Genomic DNA, 22,799 nt, shown 5'->3' with positions numbered 1-22,799 from the left:
GGTGCATATTACTACAGTTTGCAAGGATAAAAGATGGATCCATTACATTTACAACCTGATCTTAGAAATCCACTGTTTAGCAGAAAAATTGCCCAGGAGTCATCAGGCCATGCTGAATCTCAATGTACCTGCAAGTAACTACAGGTTTAAAGACACAAAATTCCCAGGGACTTGTGTCCCGAGTACCAGAGGCAAAGCTAGAAAGAATTCAGATCCACACATTGCCTTGATTATTCCTTGTTTGTAAAGAGGAGATGTAAAAGGCAGCACTTTGCATGCATAAGTGACTTCTTAATGTTTCAATTAAATACGCGATACAGTTTTATACGTGATCAGGCATATTTTTAAGAAAATTCATAAATATGTAGCAAAGAAGCAACAGCGCATCACATTGTGTGGGTTGTCAAGATCAAAGGGTCTCAGAGAGTCTTTCTGTCACTCTATTACCTTTCAACTTTGCACTGAACCTGGCAGGTATGGTAACGTTGAGAAAAAATGCAGTTTTATATTGCACAGAACGATCATAAATGCTCTAAGAGACACATGATGGCTGAATCAGTAATGGAAAAAGGAAACACTTGAACATCCTCATTCTCATTTCTTCAAAGAAATCTCCGTCCAACACAAAGATCTACTGAGGTTCCAAAAAGGAGGAAAAAAAAAAAAAAAAAAAAAAAAAAAAAAAGGAGGAACAGTAATCATCATAACCAACGTAAATGCTGTTTTCAAAGAGCTTACTAACTGCATCGGAAAGCAAAATGTAGAAGGTAACAGGGTACTTCCCTCAGATTTGTGGGTGAAAGAACAAAGCTCTAAGTTCAAACAGCTTCCCATGAAAATAAAGGCAATCCATAAGAAAAACACAGTACTTTGTGTGGTCCAATATAAATAAGTAGGAAGTTATCAGCAAGACATTAAGGTCCATGTACAGAATAAAATTCAATAAAAGCAGAAATGGAGATAGGTTTTATTTAAGAATTCAAATCTTGCTGTAGTAGAGAAAAAAAATAATGCCAACTTAAAATTAAATATCTCATTTAAATAAGTCATTTAAGTGAACCAGAATTATTTTGTAATTACAAAATATTTATACTATGAAAAAATGCTTCCAACAAGTACTTTTACCATAATATCCAATGCAAAGTAAACCAAAAGTTATTTGCCACAAAATTCCAAGTTAGTAAAACCTCTCAGAGTTATACATGAGTTTTCCTTTTTCATATTTAATTATGTACATTTGAGATGCAGAGTTGACAGAAGGCCAAAGGTGGCACAGAAACGGGCCTCAAGATCAAATATTTTCATGACAAACAACTGTCAGAAAAATCGTATCCTGTAAGAAAGATTTTTACAGTAAGCATTCCTTTGAGCAGAGCAAGTGACTTAGAATTAGCTGTTTAATAAAGCTGAAAATACTTGAAAGTTTTACCATTTCAGGTAGTTCCCTTTGCTCCAAATATTCCTCTATTAAGTGAGCCATAAAATGCATTGCTTACAGAACATTTCTGTGTTTTAAATGTTAACATAGGTTTTGCAAAAACTTTTTCCCTTACATATTGCATCTCCCACAGTAATCAGGTAGTGGGAGCAAAATACAGTAAAGAATCACCTTCATCACTCCCAGTGCAAGTTGTCCTGTTAATCAGAATAGGCATTAAATCATGGGAATAATGGGAATAGGCATTAAAATGGGAAGAGGCGGCATGACAAAAATAAAGTGCTATTATAGCCTATATCTAGGCTTAATTTGTTACCTAGAGTGTATCTTTGAAGTCAGAAAGTTTATTAAAGTCATTCTTGAAAGTAAAATAGTTTTTATGCACAAGACAGGTATAATACATATTAAATTTTAGTGATCTAGTAGACTAGTGCCTCTTAACTGTATTTTCAAAATATAATTTTCAGTCATATGCTCCATAAACACCTGAAACTGCAGTCTTGCTTATTAGAAAGATGAATTGTATGCAATTAAAAAAAAAAAAAGAGGTAACTGCTTTATTATAAAATCCTATTTGCATTTAAAAATGGACAAAAAATCCAAATGAGATTATCTGAAAAGCAAATTTCTCTATCATGTCGAGATATCGAGACCATCAATGAACATATTTATGTCTAAAAAAGCAAAAACATGACATGTCGTATATCTGAAGTTTTATTGATGGGAATGCAAATACAACCATGACATAGCACAGAAAAAGCTTGTAACATTTGATAATGAGAAATTCCTTAAAACATCTGCAGTCATTTGTAAAAGCTGCATTTAACATGTGAACTCACGTTAACCTCAAAATATTCTTCTTGTAGTCTACTGCAGATCGTTACTTGAAAAAAAATCTCAATGTCAAAACTTTCAATTAAAAAAACCCTACTGTTTGTAGGAACTCTATTTTAGGTATTTCGTATAGTTTCATTTCAGGAAGTACTGACTACTCTTCCTCAGGAATATAAATACTCCCATTTGTTCAAAAGTTGTTTTCCCCCCAGAAGTGGCGTACTGCCCCATGGCTAATTATCACCAGAAACTCAAATGAATGCAGATGCTTATTACTTACACATTTTTGGTTTTAAATATGCTCCCCCATCACACAGTTCAATTTAATTCATGGATGTGTGTACCTGAGATACTATGTTATCTATATTTACTTTTTCTGGAAGAGATACTAAAAGGAAACAAATCATCACAGAATATTTAGCTGAAGTGTTCCATTTTCTTTAAGCCTTTCTTCCTTTCCAAGAACTGGTCAGTTGCTAACAAAGCAGCAGAGAAAACACCATAAATCTTTTATTTATCTCTCATGTCTTCATTGCTTGCATCTGATCTGTTAAGAAAAAGAAACATCTAGTATTAACAACAAGTAAGCTGAATAATTGTTCCATTTCACTTTTTGAATACATAAACCCAATATGTCCATGTTACAGAACAATGTCAATAGATATTTTTGGTGTAGTTAAAATGGGGAGAACAGTGCAGTTTGTTGCAGTTTTCAGCTTGCTCTGTTATCCAGTACTGATATTCCTCCATAGCAAAGCAGTTTTCCCCAAATATAGATAATCAGGAATAATCTTTCACATAATCCATTTTTTTAAATCATTTACTAGCTTATGAAGGAACTCTAATAAAAAACAAGTCTGAAAATTATGAAATACACATTTCAATTCCTTGCACACATTACAGTTTCCACATAATCAAACTAGTACTGAATCCCCAACAGCCATGAACACCAAAGTTTGTTTTTGCATAATTCACATGGAAACATCCTTGCTCTCAGTAACCATGCTTCTCCATACAGAGAGCCTGATTGCCATTTCCAAATTTACTTCAAACGTTCTCTTCGTTTGCATAAATATATTGCATTCCCATTATAAAATGTTGATGTCAGCACAGTTTAATTACAAGCAGTAGTAGGGAATGAGAGCTATGTTTAGACCAGCATGAGACAGGCTAGTTTAACCTTACTGATGATACGGTGCTGCAATAAAAATCCCCATTATAAAATGTGAAAATAAGCAACATCAGCATTTGCTGAGGAAAAAAGGGCAAGATCTGTCCCTTCTCAAATCAGCAAACCTATGAAGAGCTGCAAAAGACCCATAAACGAGTCTGGAAAAAGGAACTGAGAAAAGTATTGCTGTTAAGAAAAAGTACTCTACATTTCATTAAACAGGTGTCTGTTCCTTCACTTAAGTTTACGACATCCAAAAAAACAGGATTTTAGTACCAACATAACTTTGAGTTGTTCCAGTTTTTCCCTTTCAGTGCTCCAGAAATGGGCAGAACTGTAGTAGAAATTGATTCTTGGAATTGAAATTTATTCTTCATCCAACGAAGGTATAACCACCAAGTTGAAACTTAATCCCACTTAAGCTTTTAGAGAGGACTGAGATGAGAGCTAGTGGTTATTCTTTTAGGTAAAATCTTTGCCAGAAGAATTTCAGCTCAGAAAATTAGTAAGTTTAGCTATCCACGAGAAATGAATAGCTATGAAGAGCTTTATACATAAACAACAGTACAATTACTTGCTTTCAGAGCTTAGAAATCTACCTATACAACGTAGAAGCACCTCAGATGCTTGTCTAAATATTTTATGGCAGTGCATTTAAGTAGCTTGATGTGATGTACAAAATCGCTGGCTCCAAATTTGGACTGAAATAGAATTTTCCTCAAAGACAAGTAGAGGCCCAGGAAACAACAAGAAGAGACTACAAAATGAGAAATATGCCTACAATTAGGAAATACATGATTTGGAATCTATTCTCTGTGATACAAAACGACAGTGAAGGAGGTTCCATAGTAAGATGCTGCTTCTCCACTACAAAATTCTTTTAAATATTAGAGGATGCATAACTTTTCTTCTCCTGGGCAGCAAATCTCTCTGGGAAGACTACTCTCAGACAGCATCCCTTCCCCTGAAAAGATTATCAAACGTTTTTATTCCTTAAAATGTAATAAAATGAAACATTTCTAACAGTATCCACGAACAAGTGGAGACAATCAGGTACAATGGTATATATTTAGTTGCACCTTTTAAGGAAATTAATGGCAATGAATCTGGTACATTGCTGACATCTAGTGGCTACCACAGCACAGAACACTTAGCCAGACAAACCATCTCACACACATTTTCTTCTCAGATTATACTACACTATGTAATGCATTTACAATGAAAACAATGTACATTAGACAGACGGAGCTAAAATTGGAACAATACCACAGTTCACTGTTCTATACATTTAGCTGTACATGGGAGGACAAAAGAGACCAGATCCTTACCAATATGCAACATAAGGAGATACAGAGCAAAAAAACCCAAGTTTGCAATTGAGAGTTTGTATGTAAGATATCGTCTAAGCCAGGTCCCTTATTTTCTATGTAGTTATGAATGTCTACATACACCAGAATACTTTTAACCTAAACTAGCTAAAGAACTGAAGTTGAATGACCAAAAGCAGTGTATTTATTTTTCTAACCTGTTTATTCATTGTTTCCAAATATACAACAAGATACGGAAAACTGGGACAGGAAGGTAAGAATAAATTCAAGTATAAACTCAGTTACTGCTATACAAATTGAAGTTCAAGAGCACCAGGTATCATTATTTTTGCAAGAAATAGTTTTGCCCTTTTTGCGAGAGTATGTATAATGTTTCGTACTGTATTTTGGCAGAGGATCTGATATGATCTTTGTGTGTATATCAGGGGGATAAATTAAAGATAAGTATGAGATAGAGCATCAATACTCACTGTGTGATTTGATCTGACAGCAGAATTGGACAGAAAGAAAACAAAGGAAATAAAGAAAAAACTTTAAAAAAAAATATCAAATAGTTTAACAGAATGAAAACAGAGCAATAATTATGTACAGAACAGTATACCTTGGAGCCAGTCCACACCTTCCTGCAAACCTTCTCCTTTAAGAGCATCACTGGCACTGAAAGAAACAAATCAAATAATGAAAATATTGCAATAACACCATTTTCATCACTAAACCTGTAATTTTCAGAAGTGCAAAGTAGCATAAACTACACTTCAGTTTACTTCACCTGGAGAAGACTGCTTCTCAAATGATGTATTCTAGAGTGCATTCCTAATGTGGGAACACCATTTTAAGATGTGGTCAATTTTATTTTGAGAAACTACTCTAGTTTCAGGCTGAGGAATCATTCCTAGAAAATGAGGGGCTGTGGAAGAGCACCTACACAAGGGAGAACCACACTGTTCTGCTTCAGATACACTTAAGCAGAACCCTCTGCAGACAATGATGTAGAAGATACATCAGTGTTACTGTAGACAGTAAATGAAGTAGCTCTGTCCCTCTTCCCATGCAGTTTCTACACACTGTGAAGCTGTCAGACTACTATACACCCTAGAACTGTCTTTATATATAAAATAAAGAAAATCAAGCTGCCATGAGAAGTGAGAATCTAAGAGGGTGCAACTGTTTAAGGCTCCTCATTCTGCAGCATATGAAATTAGCTGAGTAGCAAGTCTGCGCTGTTACTGTTGTTATCTGTAAAATTATTTTTCAAGTAGCTTGAGAATCCATCAGTGTAAAGCTGGGACCCCAAAATAACACCCAGGTAAATCAAATTTAATAGTAAAGGGCATAAATGAACATTTTATTTTTCAGCAGCGTTTAGCTGCTAATCTTACTTTTAATTCATAATATCTGAGATCTTCAGGAAAACAAAAATCTAACACCTGTAAAGCACTTATGAAAGAGGTTTTTTTTTTTTTTTTCCTCTCCCCTTCTCTGTGTGTACAGACAAAAGTGTTTTATCTATAGGAAATCTTTACATCCTTCAGAAAAGGAAATACAATAGTTCTACTTCCCAGCAAAAATAGTTGCAGCTACTCTTCTGATAAGAACATTTTGAGCTCCGTGAAGTTTTCTATTTCATTATTTGGGTAACAGATCTCTTGTGAAAATCTTCAAGTCATGGTCTACGTGAAAGCATTGTGTGTTTAAAAGAATTTTCACAGCGAGTATTGTAATGGTGCTACTCTTTCCACATATAGCAGCACAGCATTTTATCTGGCTTATTTAGTTAGTATTACATGAAGAGTGGCATGAGAGTGCTAGAATATGAATGTAAAAATTAACACCAATAAAAATGAAGAAATAAAAATAAAATTTACCAGATATGCCAAGGTTTGTCTTTGATGTTTTCTAATGATAATAACTGAGATACTTTCACAGATGATATTGCATCCCTGAGGTCCATCTTGTTAGCAAAGAAAAGAATAGGCAGTCGACGGTGCTTAATATCTAGAAGTGAGTAGAAGTAGAACTACCATGACAATATGCAACACTATCTCTGCAAGCAAGAAATTACAAATGATAAAAGAAGATAATTTGCTCACCTGTAACTGCCACTCTTTGAAGACTGCATCCTACCAAGATGCTTGCTGTTGGGTCACGTGGCCTCTGCTGCATGCTTAAAGAATGCCCACAAACTTTCTGGGAAGCTTTGGGATCTTCCACCCACCTCTCCCTCTACCTTATATAAAGCTGTATGTATAAATTGCTGGTGAAGAAAAGCAGGATTCCAAACAGCTCCTTAAAAATACTACATGTCTCTGCTTAGTGAAGTCTGGATATGCAAAATGGATGGTAAGAATGATTTGCATTCATTCATATCGTCCCAAAAGCAGAATCACACAAATAGTCTGCATTATCCTATAACATCTTGGAGAGCATCCCTGGCTTTCTTTAAAAAATCATTAAACAGGAAATAGATGTGCACATCTATCTGGGCACCTCTTCTCCCACTTTCACTTGAACTAAGACTTCACTTCCAGAAGCTTGTCTCAGTCAGCAATGGGAACCACAGAGCAAACCAATGACCTTGGTACAATGCCAATCTCCAGCATACTCATGTGTGCAAAAGCATAAGCCTTTGATTACCACAAAAGGTAAAAGAGCCATTGCAAGGAATCAAAGTATACATCTGTCAGCTTGAAGAGAACAAAACGGCAAAAAAATTACTAGTATCAATGCTAAGAATTTTTCACATTATTAAAAAAAAAAAAAAGATAATTACAGGATTACCAAAAATCTAGAGTTGAGTCAATGAATTCTTGATAGGAAAAGATCTTTTAAAAAACTGGTGAATATTCTATTTCTTAGGAAGTATAAGGAAAAGGATGCTTCACACAGGAAACAAATGAAGGATTTATTTGGAGCCTTAAACGTAAGTCTGCTGACCCTGCTAGGGAAGGTGGCAGACACCTACCCATCCTTTAGTTGTTTGCTAAATAAGATAGCCACAGACATTTATATTTTTCCTACCTTATTACATTACTTCCAACTATGCCACATTCACACCTCCCACTTCCCCTCCAACTTTTGATGTTTACTAATGGAAAGCTAACATTTTCTTGTAACAAACTGTTACAAGTTAACACATTAAGAAAACTCAAACACCACAGATGTGCAATGGGCAGCTTTTAACTAACATGAAATTTCTATACATTCAATATTCTTTATATAGAAACATGTGCTGGAGGGCAAGTGACCCAAGAGTCAACATCTAAATGGGTAATCTAAAGACTATGATTCTGCAAAATGCTCAAGTTTAATAAACAAAATAATATAACAGTGATCATTAAACAAGTTGTTATATGTTTGTGGACAGTATCCTCTACAAGTAAAAAGGAAATGGTTCTGATCCATGAAACAAAGGTCCCAAGTAGTACAACTTCCAACACCATTAACACTTCACATTATACGTTCCCTTTCACTTAACCTCTTTAGATAAAACCTGGCAAAAAGAGATGGAACTTCCTGTTATACTAAAGGGTTACCTAAAATTTTCAGAGACTGGAATCTACATGAGGTTGTTAACCAGCATGCATTTAAACTTTAAATAAACATGTACATTTGAGCCAAGGTTTGCAGAGGCAGAAGCAAAGAAGAGCAATAAGCAAGATATGCAGAGGAAGAGTTGAACAAATGGCTTTAAACTGGAAGAGGGTAGATTTAGACTAGATATTAGGAAGAAGTTCTTTACTGTGAGGGTGGTGAGGCACTGGAACAGGTTGACCAGAGAGGTTGTAGATGTCCCTTCCCTGGAAGCATTCAGGTTGGATGGGGCTTTGAGCAACCTGATCTAGTGGGAGGTGTCCCTGCCTATAGCAGGGGGAGTGGAATGAGATCATCTTAAAGGTCCCCTCCAACACAAACTATTCTATGATTACTGTAGTAAAACAGCTGTAGTTAAAATCATTTAAATAGTTAAAATTCAGTTAAAATCCACTTTTATCAAACATTACATGCTTTGCTTCTCTTAAGACCTAATAAAATCCAAAACAATAAAACAAGAACACTACTATTGCACTTGACCTAAGCTGCTCCAAGGCAAAAATATAGAATTGTCTGTTCTCAGTTCCAGGGAATATTCTAGGTAGCCACAGCCATGATCTTTCAAAACTAGAGGACATCAAATTTATCAAGAACTGAACAGATCTGACATAAGAGATCAGTGTTAGTAACCTGCTAATTCCCAAACAAAACACCTAAGCTTGCATATCTTCAGCCTTAATATCTTCACAACATACTATCGCAGTCTTTAACTCTCATCCTCGGTTTTCTATGGTTTCCATTTTATCTACAGAATCACCTTTTTACAGATGTGGTTAATACCTGCTTTGTTACAAAATTCCTTAATCCATAGGTAATCCACCTTCAGCCCTCGGTTCACCTCTACCCTTCCCCTGAACTTTGCAAGGCTGTCATTTCAATGCATGCATTTGAAGTAACCCATACTGCTGAACGTGAAAGAGGGCTCAGTCAGCTCACACACAGTTAGCTGCCACATCTTTGCTGATCCATTCATGTATTAGATGCAGCTTGCATGGAAAATAGAACTGTAGCAACACATTTGCTCCTGCCACATATCACTATCCTCGGTTAGAAATAAAGAAGCCAGCTTCTCCTTTTTAGTGCCAGCAAAGTGACTCCACAAGTTAAGGCTCTACTAGCTAAATAAACATGAAAATGCAGTACAATTTTGCTTCAAATTTCCTGCGTGTAGTCTCACACTCCAGCTGCTCAGAGCAACTACCTATCCTGAAAGCCAGACAAAACTGCAAACTGCACATTGCTTAGAAATACACAAATTTATTCCATATATGGAAAAGTGAATAATGGAAGAGTTGACTGATCTCAGAACTTAAAAGAACGCAGACTCAGAGTAAACAAACAAACCCTCAAAAACAAGTGCCTTATCACAAATTCCCACATTTCTTCTTCCATCCAATTTATCCTTTTATAAGCAATTGAAACTGTCTGGTATAATTATATACATGATAACCAGAAATAAGGATAATCAGGAAAAAAAAAAAAAAAAAAAGATGAGATTTAAAAAAAGGAAAGTTTCATTAAAGGAATTAGCCATCTTCACAAAATAAATAAATAAATAAATAAATCAGAAAAGCAAATTTTTTGGTGTGTATGTTGATCACCACATACAGGCAGTACTCTAGCTTCCAAGAGGTTAAAATCAGTTCTTCCTCAAACCAGTGCCATTTTTGTTATGTGCGCATTAACAAGAGATGAGTCCAACTCATTGTACCCAGCTTAGGTATAATCAGTTTGTAAAACTCAATAAGGATACAAAAAAAAAACAAAAAACAAACAAAAAAACAATCCCAAAGACTTACTCAAGCCCATCATTCTCATTCTAGTATCCATGTACATCTAAAATATTTGTAAGATATCCAGAATGTGTCAGATAAGAAGGGCTGTTCTTACTACAATATAACAATATGGAGACAGAAGGGGAAAGAGGTCTCCTCACCTGGATGATTCAGAAGAGTGTCAAGTTCTTCTTTGGCCACAACCATTCTTAATTTGTCACTGCTATCAATGACAAAAATAATGGCTTGGCCTTCTCTGCATAACATAAAAAGAGCAAAGAGGCAAATTATAGGTTCTCTCAGACTGTGATTAAGGCTTCAGAAGAAACACCAAAAAAGGCAAACAAACCCAATTTTTTCCTCTCATTATCTGTTGTTATTTACCATTAACATTTGAATCCAGCCCTATTTCTGAAATTCAACCTTTTGGTAACCTGCATAAATTCGTCTGAGACATGAGCTGCATGACTTGTGCAGGGCTCAGGCTACAGAACAGATCCTTTGGAAATCCTGATTTCACCATCACCAGGTTGAAAAACAAACTGTGAGAATGTAATCAAAACTGCTACACTCAAGAAAGATTTTTTGTAAAAACCCTTTTGTTTCCTACACTAAAAGAAGTTCATTTAAAGAATAAATAAAAAATTGAGCATTCTCCAAAGATAAAATGCATGTCCATGTGTTTAACAACTAGGCACATTTAGTTAACTTTTATAACAGTCTGCATTAAGATCTTTTTTGCTTTTGAACAAGAAGTGAACATTTTCAACTATTTCAAATCATTACGACAACTTGCTGGCAGTATATGCTAATTCAGCTCATGATTTCAGCATTTTACTGATGTTGTATGACTTCGTATTTCATTTATTGAGACTTGTTTGAAAGCAAAATTAAGTTTGAACAATACAGGTGAGTTGCTTTAGGAGACCCACAGAAAGTATTTTTAATTTCCATTTTAATGCAGTACTTATTTCTCTTTTGTTTTACATTTTTTTTCTGAGATCATTACAAGGTATTTCTTCACTCAGCCCCATCATTCTTTGTTTTTCAATCAGAACACAACAAAAAAACCCTCAGTCTTAGGCTTACTGCAAAAGGAATAACTTGTCTTGTCTAAGACTGTATGAGAATGTTCCTTATTTTCTGAGATACAGAACAACTTCAACAGTAAACAAAGCTTCTGAATATAATCTGAAAAGGCTTATGTATTTTTAATGACCATATAACATTTGTCTAGAACAATCAGACTCCAGTACATCTTTACTACAAAAATAATTTGAAAAACAGCTGGCAGTGATAAGAACACAAGAGTTTTCAAATAATTAAGATGTGCCCTTTGAGGACATGCTAGAAAATAGCTTCAAGCCAAATACAGGAAAAGGGAAAGCTTTATGCATTTTAAGGCAACTATTTAGATACAAGTACTTAATCAGAATTAACTGCTAAAGTTGGCTGTTCTTGCATAATTAAATCTAGCTTAACTTCATCAACTATATTGTATATAATTATTTATAAATCTTTTAGCAGAAGTTAATCTTAAATACTTGACTCCTGTATTAGGTCAAGAACAGAAGTAGATATGAGTGCACATTTCACTGTCAGCATTATCTAAGAAACTCCCTTCACATTAACATTAAAAAAACAAAACAGTTTATGCTTCACAAAGGGTACCTTGCTGTATAAATATATCAGTGAGAAAAATGAGTTGCTTGTGAAGCTCTCAACTGGCATTTTAAGAGCAGTCTAAGGACATCACTGAAATCCAAAATTTCTGGGAAAAACAACTAATTCATGAACAACAATGAAAAATCTCTTGCCCATGCAAGTTTTTGAACTGCTAATATATTTCTTTGTGTGAAAACGAGATGAAGCATTAATCCTCAATTAAAGAATACCTCAAGTTCTATCAAATTAAACATTATAATCTCCAGAACTGAAAATACAACCAGTATGCATGATTTAATAATGTTCATCTCATATAAGTCAGCAGCAGATATTACAGAACAATGAAAAAACAGAAATGAATCTTCAAATTTCATTAGAAACTAAAAGAAAAAAAAAAAAAAAGACAACAGTGTCTTCTACAAATAAGGCAATTCTTTGAGTACTGCATCAACTCCCAAGCCCCTCATATGAGACATGGACCTATAGAGAAGGTTTTGATGGGAGACCTTACAGTGGCCTGCCAATACCTAAAGGAGGCCTACAGGAAAGATGAGGAGAAAATCTTTTCAATGGTACGCAGTGGATTGACAGTTTTAAACCAGAATACTAGTTAAACTAGATTTAGATTAGGTATTATGAAGATATTCTTTACTATGAGAGTGGTGAATCTCTGCAACAGGCTGTCCAGAGAAGTTGTGGATGCCCTATCCCTGGAGGTGTTCAAGGATGGGGCTTTCTTTGGGCAGCCTGATCTAGCAGTAAGTATCCCTGCTCGTGGCAGGAGGGTTGGAACAAAAGGATTAAGGTCCCTTCCAAACCAAGCCATTCCGTGAATATTAGTCCATGAATAAAGTTACATAAAGTATGGCAAATATCCTGCTTAATAAATAAGACTTATTTTGGTGAAGTAAGAAAGAATACTTGGTTTAGACGTAATATCTCATTCTCTGAGGATCCTAAGATAAAAAAAAACACCACCATCACCACCACCAAAAACACCCTCAGCCACCAGCCAATGGTATTTGAGTCTTAAAGTCTCTTACCTACAGAGGAACAGAAAAGCAAAAAAACTAATTTACCTCGGTGCTTTCTTACAGGATTGAAATTTTATAGAAGAAAGAGCAACCTCATCTACAGCATGATCTCCTAGTCTCTGTGGTAACAAGATGTTCCCTTGAGTGCATTAGTTAACAGTGTACAAAAGACCCTTTTCTTTTTTCTTCTTATTTTTTTTAAAGAATTGCTTTTATCTACAACAACCTCCTGTCAAACCCAAGGCATAAGTCTTCTCTGAATCATTTTTGAACACTAAATGTAATTAGACTTCTGTCTAAATAATGTACATGCCAATATGAACAGTAAGGTTTTAAAACAAATAATAGGCTTACTTGTAGTAATGTTCCCAGAGGTTTCTGTATCTGCCTTGGCCTGACATATCAAAAACTGTGAAAGACAAACTGCAAAGGAAAGAAGAAAATCAGACACAAAGAACAAAATCAATCTATTTTCTTTGCTACTCTGACAAAAACAAAACAAAATACTAAAATCCCAACCATCTGCAAAAGATTCAAAAATGAACCTGGATACTTGGATACCTGGATGGACCTTCCATCTACCCCTACTTAGACAGATACTGCACCTGTCTTCCATCTACCCTATTTAGCTATGTGGTCTTACCATATTTCACAACAGAAAACACGTTTATTATCTGCTTAAATCAATTATGAAAAGTTGCACTGAATTCAAAATAAGCTCCCATTCAGCCTTTCCTTTCACCACATTAATACTGACTATTATTTACATTAAGGTTAGAAGAGACCATGAAGATCATCCAGTCCATCCGGCAGTCCATCACCACCATGCCCACTAACCATGTCCCTCAGTGCCACATCTACATGGTTCTTCAATACATTTCACCACCTCCCTGGGCAGCCTGTTCCAACATCTCACCAGTCTTCCTGAGAAGAAATTTTTTCCTAATATCCATCCAACCTGAATCTCCCTTGGCACAACATAAGGCCACTACCTCTCATCCTATTGCTGTTACCTGGGAGAAAAGGCAAACCCCCACCTTGCCACAACCTCCTTTCAGGCAGTTATAGAGCGTGATAAGGTCTCTCCTGAGCCTCCACTTCTCCACACTGAACAATCCCAGCTCCCTCACCTGCTCTTCTAAGACTTGTATTCCAGACCCTTCACAAGCTTTGTTGCCCTTCTCTGAACGTGCTCCAGGGCCTCAATGTCTTTCTTTGTAGTGAAGTGTCCAAAACTGAACACAGTACTTGAGGTGTGGCCTCACCAGAGCCAAGTATAGAGGGACAATTATTTCCCAAGTCCTGCTGGCTACACTATTTCTGTAGAAGCCAGGATGTCGTTGGCCTTCTTGGCTACACCACTAGCTCATGTTCAGCCAGCTGTCAACTAACACTCCCACATCCTTTTCTGCCACACAGCTTCCCAGCCATTCTCCCCCAAGTCTGCAGCCTTGTAGGGGTTGTTGTGGCCAAAGTGCAGCACCTGGCACTTGGTCTTGTTGAACCTCAAACAACTGGTTTCAGTTCATTAATACAGCTGATCCAGATCCCTTCCTTCCAATTTGGCTATAGAAGGAGATGAGGATGGTCAGGCAGGACCTGCTGAATCCATGCTGACCAGACCAGATCCCCTGGTTGTCCTACCGATGCTGGATAATCATACCTAAGATGATCTGCTTCATGACATTCATGATATTAAGGTCAGGCTAACTGTACTTCCCCAGATCCTTCTTCCAACACTTTTTGTAGATGGACATCACATTTGCAAGTCCCCAGCCAATGAGATCTCTCCAGTTGACCAGGACTGCTGACAAATGATGGAACATGGCATGGTGAGCATTTCCATCACTTCCCTCAGTATCCTTGGGTGGATCCTATCCAGGCCTATGGACTTGTGACAGTCTAGGTGGGGTAGCAGGTTGCTGAGTGTTTCCTCCTGAGTTATGGTAAGTTTATTCCGCTCCCCATCCCTGTCTTCCAGCTCAGGTGGCTGAGTAACCTGAAGATAACTGTAATGACTGTTAAATACAGAAGCAAAAAAGGCTTTGAATACCTCAGTCTTTTCCTCATCCTTGGTGGTAATGAAGGATAGAGATGCTCCTTGCCCTCCTTTTTTTATTAATGTATTTACAAAAGTTTTTTTTTTTTGTTATCTTTTACAATGGTGGACAGATAAGTTCTAGGTGGGCTTTTGCTTTTCTAATTTTTTCTCTGCATGTCCTGGTAACATTCCCATACTCATCTCAAGTTGCTTGCCTCTTTTTCCAAAGATGGTAAGCTTTCTTTTTCTCCTCTCAAGAATCTCAGCAAAGGCTCCCTTGATAGCTACACCAGTCTTTTTCCCTGCCAGTTCATCTTATCACACATGGGGATGGCCAGCTCCTACAGCCTTAAGATTTGCTTCTTAGGGAATATCCAACCTTCTTGGAACCTTTGGCCTTCAGTACCACCTCTCAAGGGACTCTCCTCAAACAATTCAGAAGAGTCACATCTTAAATTCCAAAACCTATCTTGAATTCTGTCACAACACAGACACAAATAGCATCAAAAGGATTCTGTAGGCAAAAACAGCTTTATGAAATCAACAACAAAAAAACCCCAAACACTCCAACTTCAGAAAAACATCACGTTCTGGTAATAATAGGTTACTGCAGGTGACCAAGCTACAAAAGAAAGTCTTTTGCAACTGTGATGTTCACCCAAAAATGAAACCCAAAACCAATGTAACACTACAAGTAAACTCTGATCCACTTCTGAAATGACTACAGAAGCAATACTGAAAACAAAATTAGGTTTTCATGGCTTGGGAAGTCCCAGATAACTCCCAGAATGGTGACAATACCAAAGCAAGGAGCTCCAGAAAAGGAAGATCCCAAAACATCCTTTCCAATCTATATCCTGATATGATCAAGTTCTAGACTAACTGCCTTAGTTCTTAGCAACTCTTAAAGTATGTTTCAATCACAACAGAAGATTCAAGAGCTTCTTTTTTTTTTTTTTTTTTTTTTTTAGATCTACACTGCATAATTACAGATCATTTCTCCTATTACAGGACCAGACTAAAGGAAAGCAATATAAAGATTAAGATTTAAACTCACACACAGCCAAACCCAAAGCCTGTCTTATGTGCTTTACTGGGAAAGAACCCAGCTGTGAGCCTCCAGTAAAAATAGGAAACCCATCAATCCCACACATCAGGTCAAAGAAGAAATAATTTTCTTGCATATTGACTGCACCCATTAAAAAAATACTGTGAAGGTTACAGAATAATATCTAACATTACCTCCTTGAAATATCTGTCTCACCACATCACTTTCACATATCTCAGCTTTCCTAATAGCTTGGCCTTCACTCAATCAATAACTTCTTTCCTGACCTTTGCCTCTGCCATCTTTACATTGCTAAGGCTGTGACCACCATTTTTTATTTAATGAGATTAGTCTGCAAGCTCTTCAGAGCCTCTTCAGTGAGAGCACTGAATGGAATACAAGTTATCATCTAAGCAACTGCCTCTCTTGAAGATTTTAACTGCTCCACTCTCAAACCCTTGAGAGAAATTAAATGCTCACATATACTTTTGTTTATATTTGCTATTTCTATAGCAGCAAAAAACAGAATATATTCTACCACTACCAGTGCTGAATTGTGATTATGATTTCTGGATGCTACAACATTATAGCAAACTGCACAGCGTTTCATTAGACCACCACCAATTATATTCAATTACATCACATTGAAAGAGTGATGCAAGTCCAAATACTATATATTAATTACCACAGTTAAAAAGGAGAAAATTAAAGGATCCATTACCTGGATGTCTTGAATTTCTCTATACTGAATCCTATTGTTGGAACGATGTCCTGAGTTTGAGCCTTGAAAGGAAAGTACAGATTTCAAAATCAGGGTAGGAAAAGTGTAAATATTGAATTCTATTGAAAACATCAATACATCACACATCTATTTTTCCCAATACAAAGTAAATAATGCTAACCACAAGCTTTTTATAAATCCAGATACTGTATATTCAAGGTTTTGCATTTTCTTGAAAAAGCAGTGGATGCAACTGGACAAAGGCCTTGCAGATGGAAGACGTTTTTGCCTTAGAAGTGAGATCTCACTCTTTTATGTTAGGCTGTGTGTGTACGTGTGGACAGTAACTAACTCATCTTTATTTCTTTAATAAATGGAAGATAACAGTGTAAAGACTGCAACTGAGGTCAAAACTAAAAATACGTGGTTAACACGAACAAGTCTGTACAATACCCCATGTCTCTTTGATAAATGAGGGTATATTTCTATCTAAATACCAGATGAGCAGTACTCAATGTGTACCACTAGGCTGGAGGAGTTGGTTTGACACCAATAAGAATACAGCAGGCATTACACAACTGCCCAATCATAGCTCTACTCAAACTACCAGATCACTGAAAGAAATCACCATTTGCCACGGAGGAATGGGGAAAATGTAAAGCATCATCAGTAGATCTGACTGGTAATCAGGTTCATTGCTAAGCTGCCAAAGTTAACTTATCATCTGAGTTTGTACAACAGAATAACTCCTTTCAGAAGCAGTAATATTGAACAGGACGACAGGTCACATTTAGATTACAGAAAGATCCTTCAGTTATAGAGCTGAGAAAGCAATGAACAATTCTTTCACAAATTTCCTAGAGCCCCTTGTTAAAAACTCTATTAAAGCAGTTGATTCCTCACATACAAGGGAAACAGCTTAGTTTATTCATCTACCCACAGCTTTATTATGACAGTGGTATTTCACCATCATAAACAGCTTAGTTGACAGTTCTTTTCAACAAGAGAAAAATCTGCTACAGAAATAACACCTCTACTATTTCAGACGTATTTACAAGGCCCAGCAGAAACAACTGCAGGCAGGCAGAGAAACACTTCACTTGCCAGCTAATAGACAGACTGCTCCTACAGCAAGGTAGCAGCTGTTCTTAAGAACTATGCTGATCCAGAGCTCAAAATCATCTGCCATCTGGACTTCCTAAAACCAATTTCATAAATTCTGATCCAACGATGTCTGTTGAGAATTTGCCCTGTCTTGCAATGCTAAGACTTCCACAAGTTGTATGCAAAGCCACCCTCCTAAAACATCTCATTAGATGAAAAAATTCAGAAATAAACTTCCATTGCATGACTTACAGTAAAGTAAAGAAGAAATAAGTTCTATTTACTTGAGTAATTCCCTCAGAACCTTCTCGTATACTGATTGCTGTGATAAACCTTGAAGTCAGCTCTCAATTCTGGTTAGGAAAATTTAGTGCTTAATACATGACATAAAATCCTGCTAAAATGAACATCTCAAAAATGATATACAATTAGCCTGATACAAATTGTAGCAATTCCCTCAAACAATTGGCAACAGGCAGTAAGCAATGTCATAGTCTGAAGAGTAGCGGACTCTTTATGAAGTGACATATTTAAACAAGGCCCAGGGGTATTCTTCAAGAAAAATTCCATGGAAGTTAAAAAAATAAATGCTGTGTCCTGATTTAAATAGCAATTTTAAAATTTTAAAAAATTTTTAAAAAATTAAAAAAAAAAAACAACAAAAAACTCACAGCATTCCAAACTCGAGGATACACAGACCTCTGCCTCTGAACATCCCCATCAATATTGATCTATTTCTCCACCATAAACATATCTGAAACCAAGGGAAGCCTCCTTTAAATTTTGCCCAGAATGCTGGACACGCTAACTGGCCCAGCAAAAACTTTTCACTGGATGAACTGCAAGCATAAATGTTGCTTTGGAAGCTACTCTGCTTCAAACTGAAATCACCAGCTACTGTTCATCTTCCCACTATTTACTATTCCATTACTGGTGATGTATTTGCTTACATTTATCATGCTTTATTTAAAGTCTTCTTGAAAAATAATAAATATAAGTTGGTAAGCAAGTGTTTTAATCCACAACATTTGGCACATCAATCCTAAGTGAAATTCTCTAACGTTTAAGTGACTTAAGAAAAGCGTTTCAGATCCTCAGTAATCACAAACCCTTTCTGACTGAGGGGTTTTTGACCATTAACAATATTGGTTTCTTGGTAAACATTTTCATAATAAGCATGTGGTTGCTTGCACTTAGTTTTAGTTAGTTTGTAACTCTTACGATATGTTTGTTCTACAGTACTAAATAAAAGAACTTTACATTTTTTTCCATGATCACATTCAATATAGCAGCTCGAAAAAACCAGCTATACAGACAACAGCTCCTCAGTAAAACATTAACAATAAACAAGATAGGTTACTTACATTTGAAGGCTTAAGTTTATTAATGATCGTTGTTTTGCCGCTGTTGTCCAAACCAAGGCACAAAACATGAACCTCCTTTTTCTTCAGCCCAAGCCACCCTGCTAGCTTGTCAAACAGTCCCATAGTTCTGGGTCAAACACACACGGATCACCTGTTGATCAGAAGATACGAGGAGGGAATAGCTGTTGGAAAAGGGCGACGCAGACAGCAGCACTGGCACAGCAAGTGGGCATGTGGATAAGAAGCCCTTACACTTTTCAAAGGGCAACAGCAATAAGACTCTGCACAAACACCATTGCAGCAGGTTCCCTTGCTATGCTAAGCAAATGGACCATAAGCTGATTACAGCCAAGAAGCCCTCACACGAACGAGATCGGCTGCTTATAGCCCTGTCTATGTAAAGGCACCGTCCTCAATTCACTGGACAGCAACTCTGTGGTGCTTCCAAGCAACCCCACTAACGGCACCACGCCAACACCTCCTTACCTGCCACTCAACCCACAGAAGGGGAGTAAAGCACACTGTACTTCAAACTGCCCACAGTCTCTCAGTCATCACAACTTACACAACAAAGCAAAACAATATTTACCTTCTTCAGTGCCTGTTAATATGAGTTGCTGAACCTGGAAGCAAATGGAGCGCACTCTGTCAATTCAATTCAAACTCTAATTGTAATGGGCTTTGTTGACGTTAGCACGTGTCACTTGAGATCCCATAAGCCACAAATAGAAACCCTGATTATACCAGGTTCAGCACACAGCAAGCAGACAATGCAGCATTCCCCTATGTGTCACCTGGAAGCCAAAGCTCCTGCCATGACACTGACCCAAGGCAGTGGGCAGCTGCATTCTATGAACTTCCATCATGCCTCCCACAGAGTGCCCGGTTGTGCACACTCTGCTAAGAGGATAAGCCATGTCTACCCCGAATCAAATCCTCTGAGAACAACTTCCCCTATGAGCTGAAATCAAACAACCGTGACACATTCAGTAACAAGGCATTTAATTAATACCAGAGGAAGCTGCTATGCTGGTAACCTAGAACAGCTTTGTGTGCAACAGATTAAACAAGCCTGATGTTACCTATAGCTATACCCTCAAAGAAAAAACCTCACAATTAGTTTCCTTCTAACTCCACTTACCTTATGCCCAACTCCTTATTTTAATATACATATGAACACTGGAGGCAGATTAAAGTTATTATTTATTATCAAGTAACCCCCTGCTTGAGAACGCATTACTTTCTAGTCCAATCTGAACCCTCATCTATAAACTCTAGAGGTAAGATCTGCAAAATAAAATCAGAAAGTTTCCAATAGGAAACATTCCCCAACTGTTCTACATTTTTGAGCTGACTTGCTACAGCCTGTAATGCGGAGATGAACCCAGTATTAATCGCTGGGTAAAGCAGCAGCTCTCCAAAACATATAACTTCAAGTGCAGAAGCTCCTGTAAAGTATACAGGAGTATAAAGTACAAAGCTCTGCTAGCAAACCACAACTTGAAGACTGCAGAACAGCGTGGAAGATGCTGAAGGAAGACTAATGCAAGAAGAGGAATTGTATTTACGTTTTCCATTGCTAAATATTTCAGTCTGTTCAAAACTCGCCGCTTGCCCCAGTAAGACAAACTAACTCCGGCAATCTATCACATTCACTCTGAGGCCTGGGAGGACAGCAGACATCAGAGCTGGGAAGGAGAGAACCTCGCAGCTACACTTAGAACAACCCATCACCATGCTGCAGCGGCACGGCACAGCCAATGCTACCTACGATGGTGGGAAGCTGCAGCAGCTTCCCCCACGGAGAGTCCAGAGCGGCCCGGCACCCAGGGCCGGAGCCGGGAAGACGCTGCCAAACCCGCCCCCTCAGCACAGCTCTCGATCGGAGCTTCACGGATAACAGGCAGCAAGTGCGAGCCGCTGCGCCCCGAGGGCAGCCCTGAAGCGGTAGAACCGAGCTTCCTCCCTTTCTCTCATAAAAAGCTAACCCATCCCACCCGCCGGCACGCACAGCCTCCAACCCTCCCCCAACGCAACACACACCTCGGCCTACGAAATGTCGGCCGGGTTGAGCCCCGCCGCCGCTGCCTGCGCCGTTGCCGTGGTAACCAACGCCGCTTCCGGGGAACTCCCGCAGTTGGCGCCGACTCAGCGCCACTCAAAGCCCCACCCCGTGGAGGCGCCTCTGGTTGCTTTCGGTTTTGCAGAGCAGCGTAGCGCAGCTATGCGTAGTGGTTCTGAGTTCTAGGTGTACAGGCTTAAAGTGGCTTAAAAAACGTGGCAGATTGAAACTAAAATGCAGTCTGTTTCCTGCCACGTACCTATGTTTAAATGCCGTAGCTGACGGGGTGTCCGCCACCTCTCTGGGCAGCCTGTACGACTGCCTCACCACCATTATTGAAAAATACCTTTTCCTTTATATCCAGTCTAAATCTCCCCTCTTTCAGTTTGAATCCATTTCTCCTTGTCTTGCCACCACAGACCCTGCTAAAGAGTCTGTTCCATGCCTTCTTACAGCCCCCCCTTAGACACTGAGAGGCCGCTCTGGCTATCCTTAGAAAGTCTCATCAGGCTTTTAACTGAACTGCTAGCATGAGTTTCTCTCACTGTCTCACCGGTTCAAGGAATTGGTAGGCCTTAAAGATTGCTCGTGTTCCCCCAGCGTTCAGGTTGATACCCTCTACTGCAGACCCTAATGAGACCCTACAAGGTTGGGAAGAAATGGATGGTGGGAAGAGCTCAGCACTTGATCCCATCCTTATTTTTCACAGATGTACAGTGCAAGCCAACACCTCAGACCCCTTCGATCCCCTTGTTATAATCTATTATTTCTGTGCTACCAGATATAAAACATCTATTTGGGTTTGTATTTTACTTTTAAACAAAAGCAGTGAGCAAGGTGTGGACAGCACGCATCTTCTCCTCCATCCCAAAGTGTCTGTGCTGTTCCTAGTTTTGAAGAGGCAATTTTCCTTCACAGAACTTCATCCCTTGTTGCAATAAACTGTAATCTAGTTTCACCTGTGCTTTCAGACTACTATCCTAACTGGTGCCTTGGGGAGAGGAGGGAGAGTAGGAGTAACAGCTGTTTGGTAGCAATGTGCACAGTTCTTAAAAACCAGCTGCTTAAAAATCTTCCTAGTCATAACGTGCTTCACATTAAAATTGAAAGGTTAAAAATACTGCTGACATGTTGTGTACTGTTTGGCTTTCTAAGTCTCATTGTTGCTTTCATTATTATTAAAGGCCTGGGGTAAATGGCAATCGTGACTTGCCCAAGCTCAGAAGGGTTTTGATTGAATGATGAGATCCCTAATAATGATGACATCATGAGCTACTCAAGGAAAACCAAGTGATATAAATGTCGCAATGAACCTCTGAGTCCAAGCATTTTCCAAAGGCTAATCACAGAATCACAGAATCACAGAATTGTAGGGGTCGGAAGGGACTTCTAGAGATCATCAAGACCAACCCCCCTGCCAAAGCAGGTTCCCTACACCAGGTCGCACAGGTAGGCGTCCAGGCGAGACTTGAATATCTCCAGAGAAGGAGACTCCACAACCTCCTGGGCAGCCTGTTCCAGTGCTCCGTCACCCTCACCGTGAAGAAGTTCTTATGCACATTCGTGCGAAACTTCCTATGCTGCAGCTTATGTCCGTTTCCCCTCGTCCTGTCTCCACGTACC

The 22,799-nt window shown here is 38.1% G+C and overlaps 1 protein-coding gene across 3 annotated transcripts; it reads right to left on the bottom strand.

The window, feature by feature from the left end:
• Positions 1–2,134: 2,134 nt before the first annotated feature.
• Positions 2,135–21,306, bottom strand: ARL6 (ARF like GTPase 6). Of its 3 annotated transcripts, XM_085240094.1 has the most exons (9): positions 20,256–20,605; positions 19,704–19,737; positions 19,115–19,265; positions 16,647–16,708; positions 13,191–13,259; positions 10,299–10,393; positions 6,637–6,766; positions 5,373–5,428; positions 2,135–2,819 (listed from the first exon to the last, which is right to left on the bottom strand). In XM_085240094.1, exons 3-9 carry the CDS (start codon positions 19,235–19,237, stop codon positions 2,794–2,796), a joined length of 561 nt encoding a protein of 186 aa, XP_085096220.1. In that variant the 5' UTR covers positions 19,238–19,265; positions 19,704–19,737; positions 20,256–20,605; the 3' UTR covers positions 2,135–2,793. The 3 variants fall into 3 exon arrangements, with proteins under 3 accessions (XP_085096220.1, XP_010720164.2, XP_010720170.2); XM_010721862.3 differs by lacking the exons at positions 19,704–19,737; positions 20,256–20,605 and adding an exon at positions 21,158–21,306; XM_010721868.4 differs by having other exon boundaries at positions 19,704–20,605.
• Between the last annotated feature and the right edge of the window lie 1,493 nt (positions 21,307–22,799).

This window comes from Meleagris gallopavo, chromosome 1 (genome assembly GCF_905368555.1).
Source record: "Meleagris gallopavo chromosome 1, MGAL_WU_HG_1.1, whole genome shotgun sequence".
Classification (NCBI taxonomy): Eukaryota; Metazoa; Chordata; class Aves; order Galliformes; family Phasianidae; genus Meleagris; species Meleagris gallopavo.
The sequence above is the reverse complement of the archived record's forward strand: the minus strand, read 5'-3'. Positions and strand labels throughout refer to the sequence as shown.

Excerpts from the sequence above, each read along its gene's own strand:
- ARL6 (XM_010721862.3), bottom strand. The coding sequence starts at position 19,237 with ATGGGACTGTTTGACAAGCTAGCAGGGTGGCTTGGGCTGAAGAAAAAG. Across the intron at positions 16,709-19,114 it reads ATAAACTTAAGCCTTCAAAT|GCTCAAACTCAGGACATCGT; the intron begins GTAAGTAACCTA and ends TTTCCTTTCAAG. Across the intron at positions 2,820-5,372 it reads AGGTGTGGACTGGCTCCAAG|ATCAGATGCAAGCAATGAAG; the intron begins GTATACTGTTCT and ends TTTTCTTAACAG.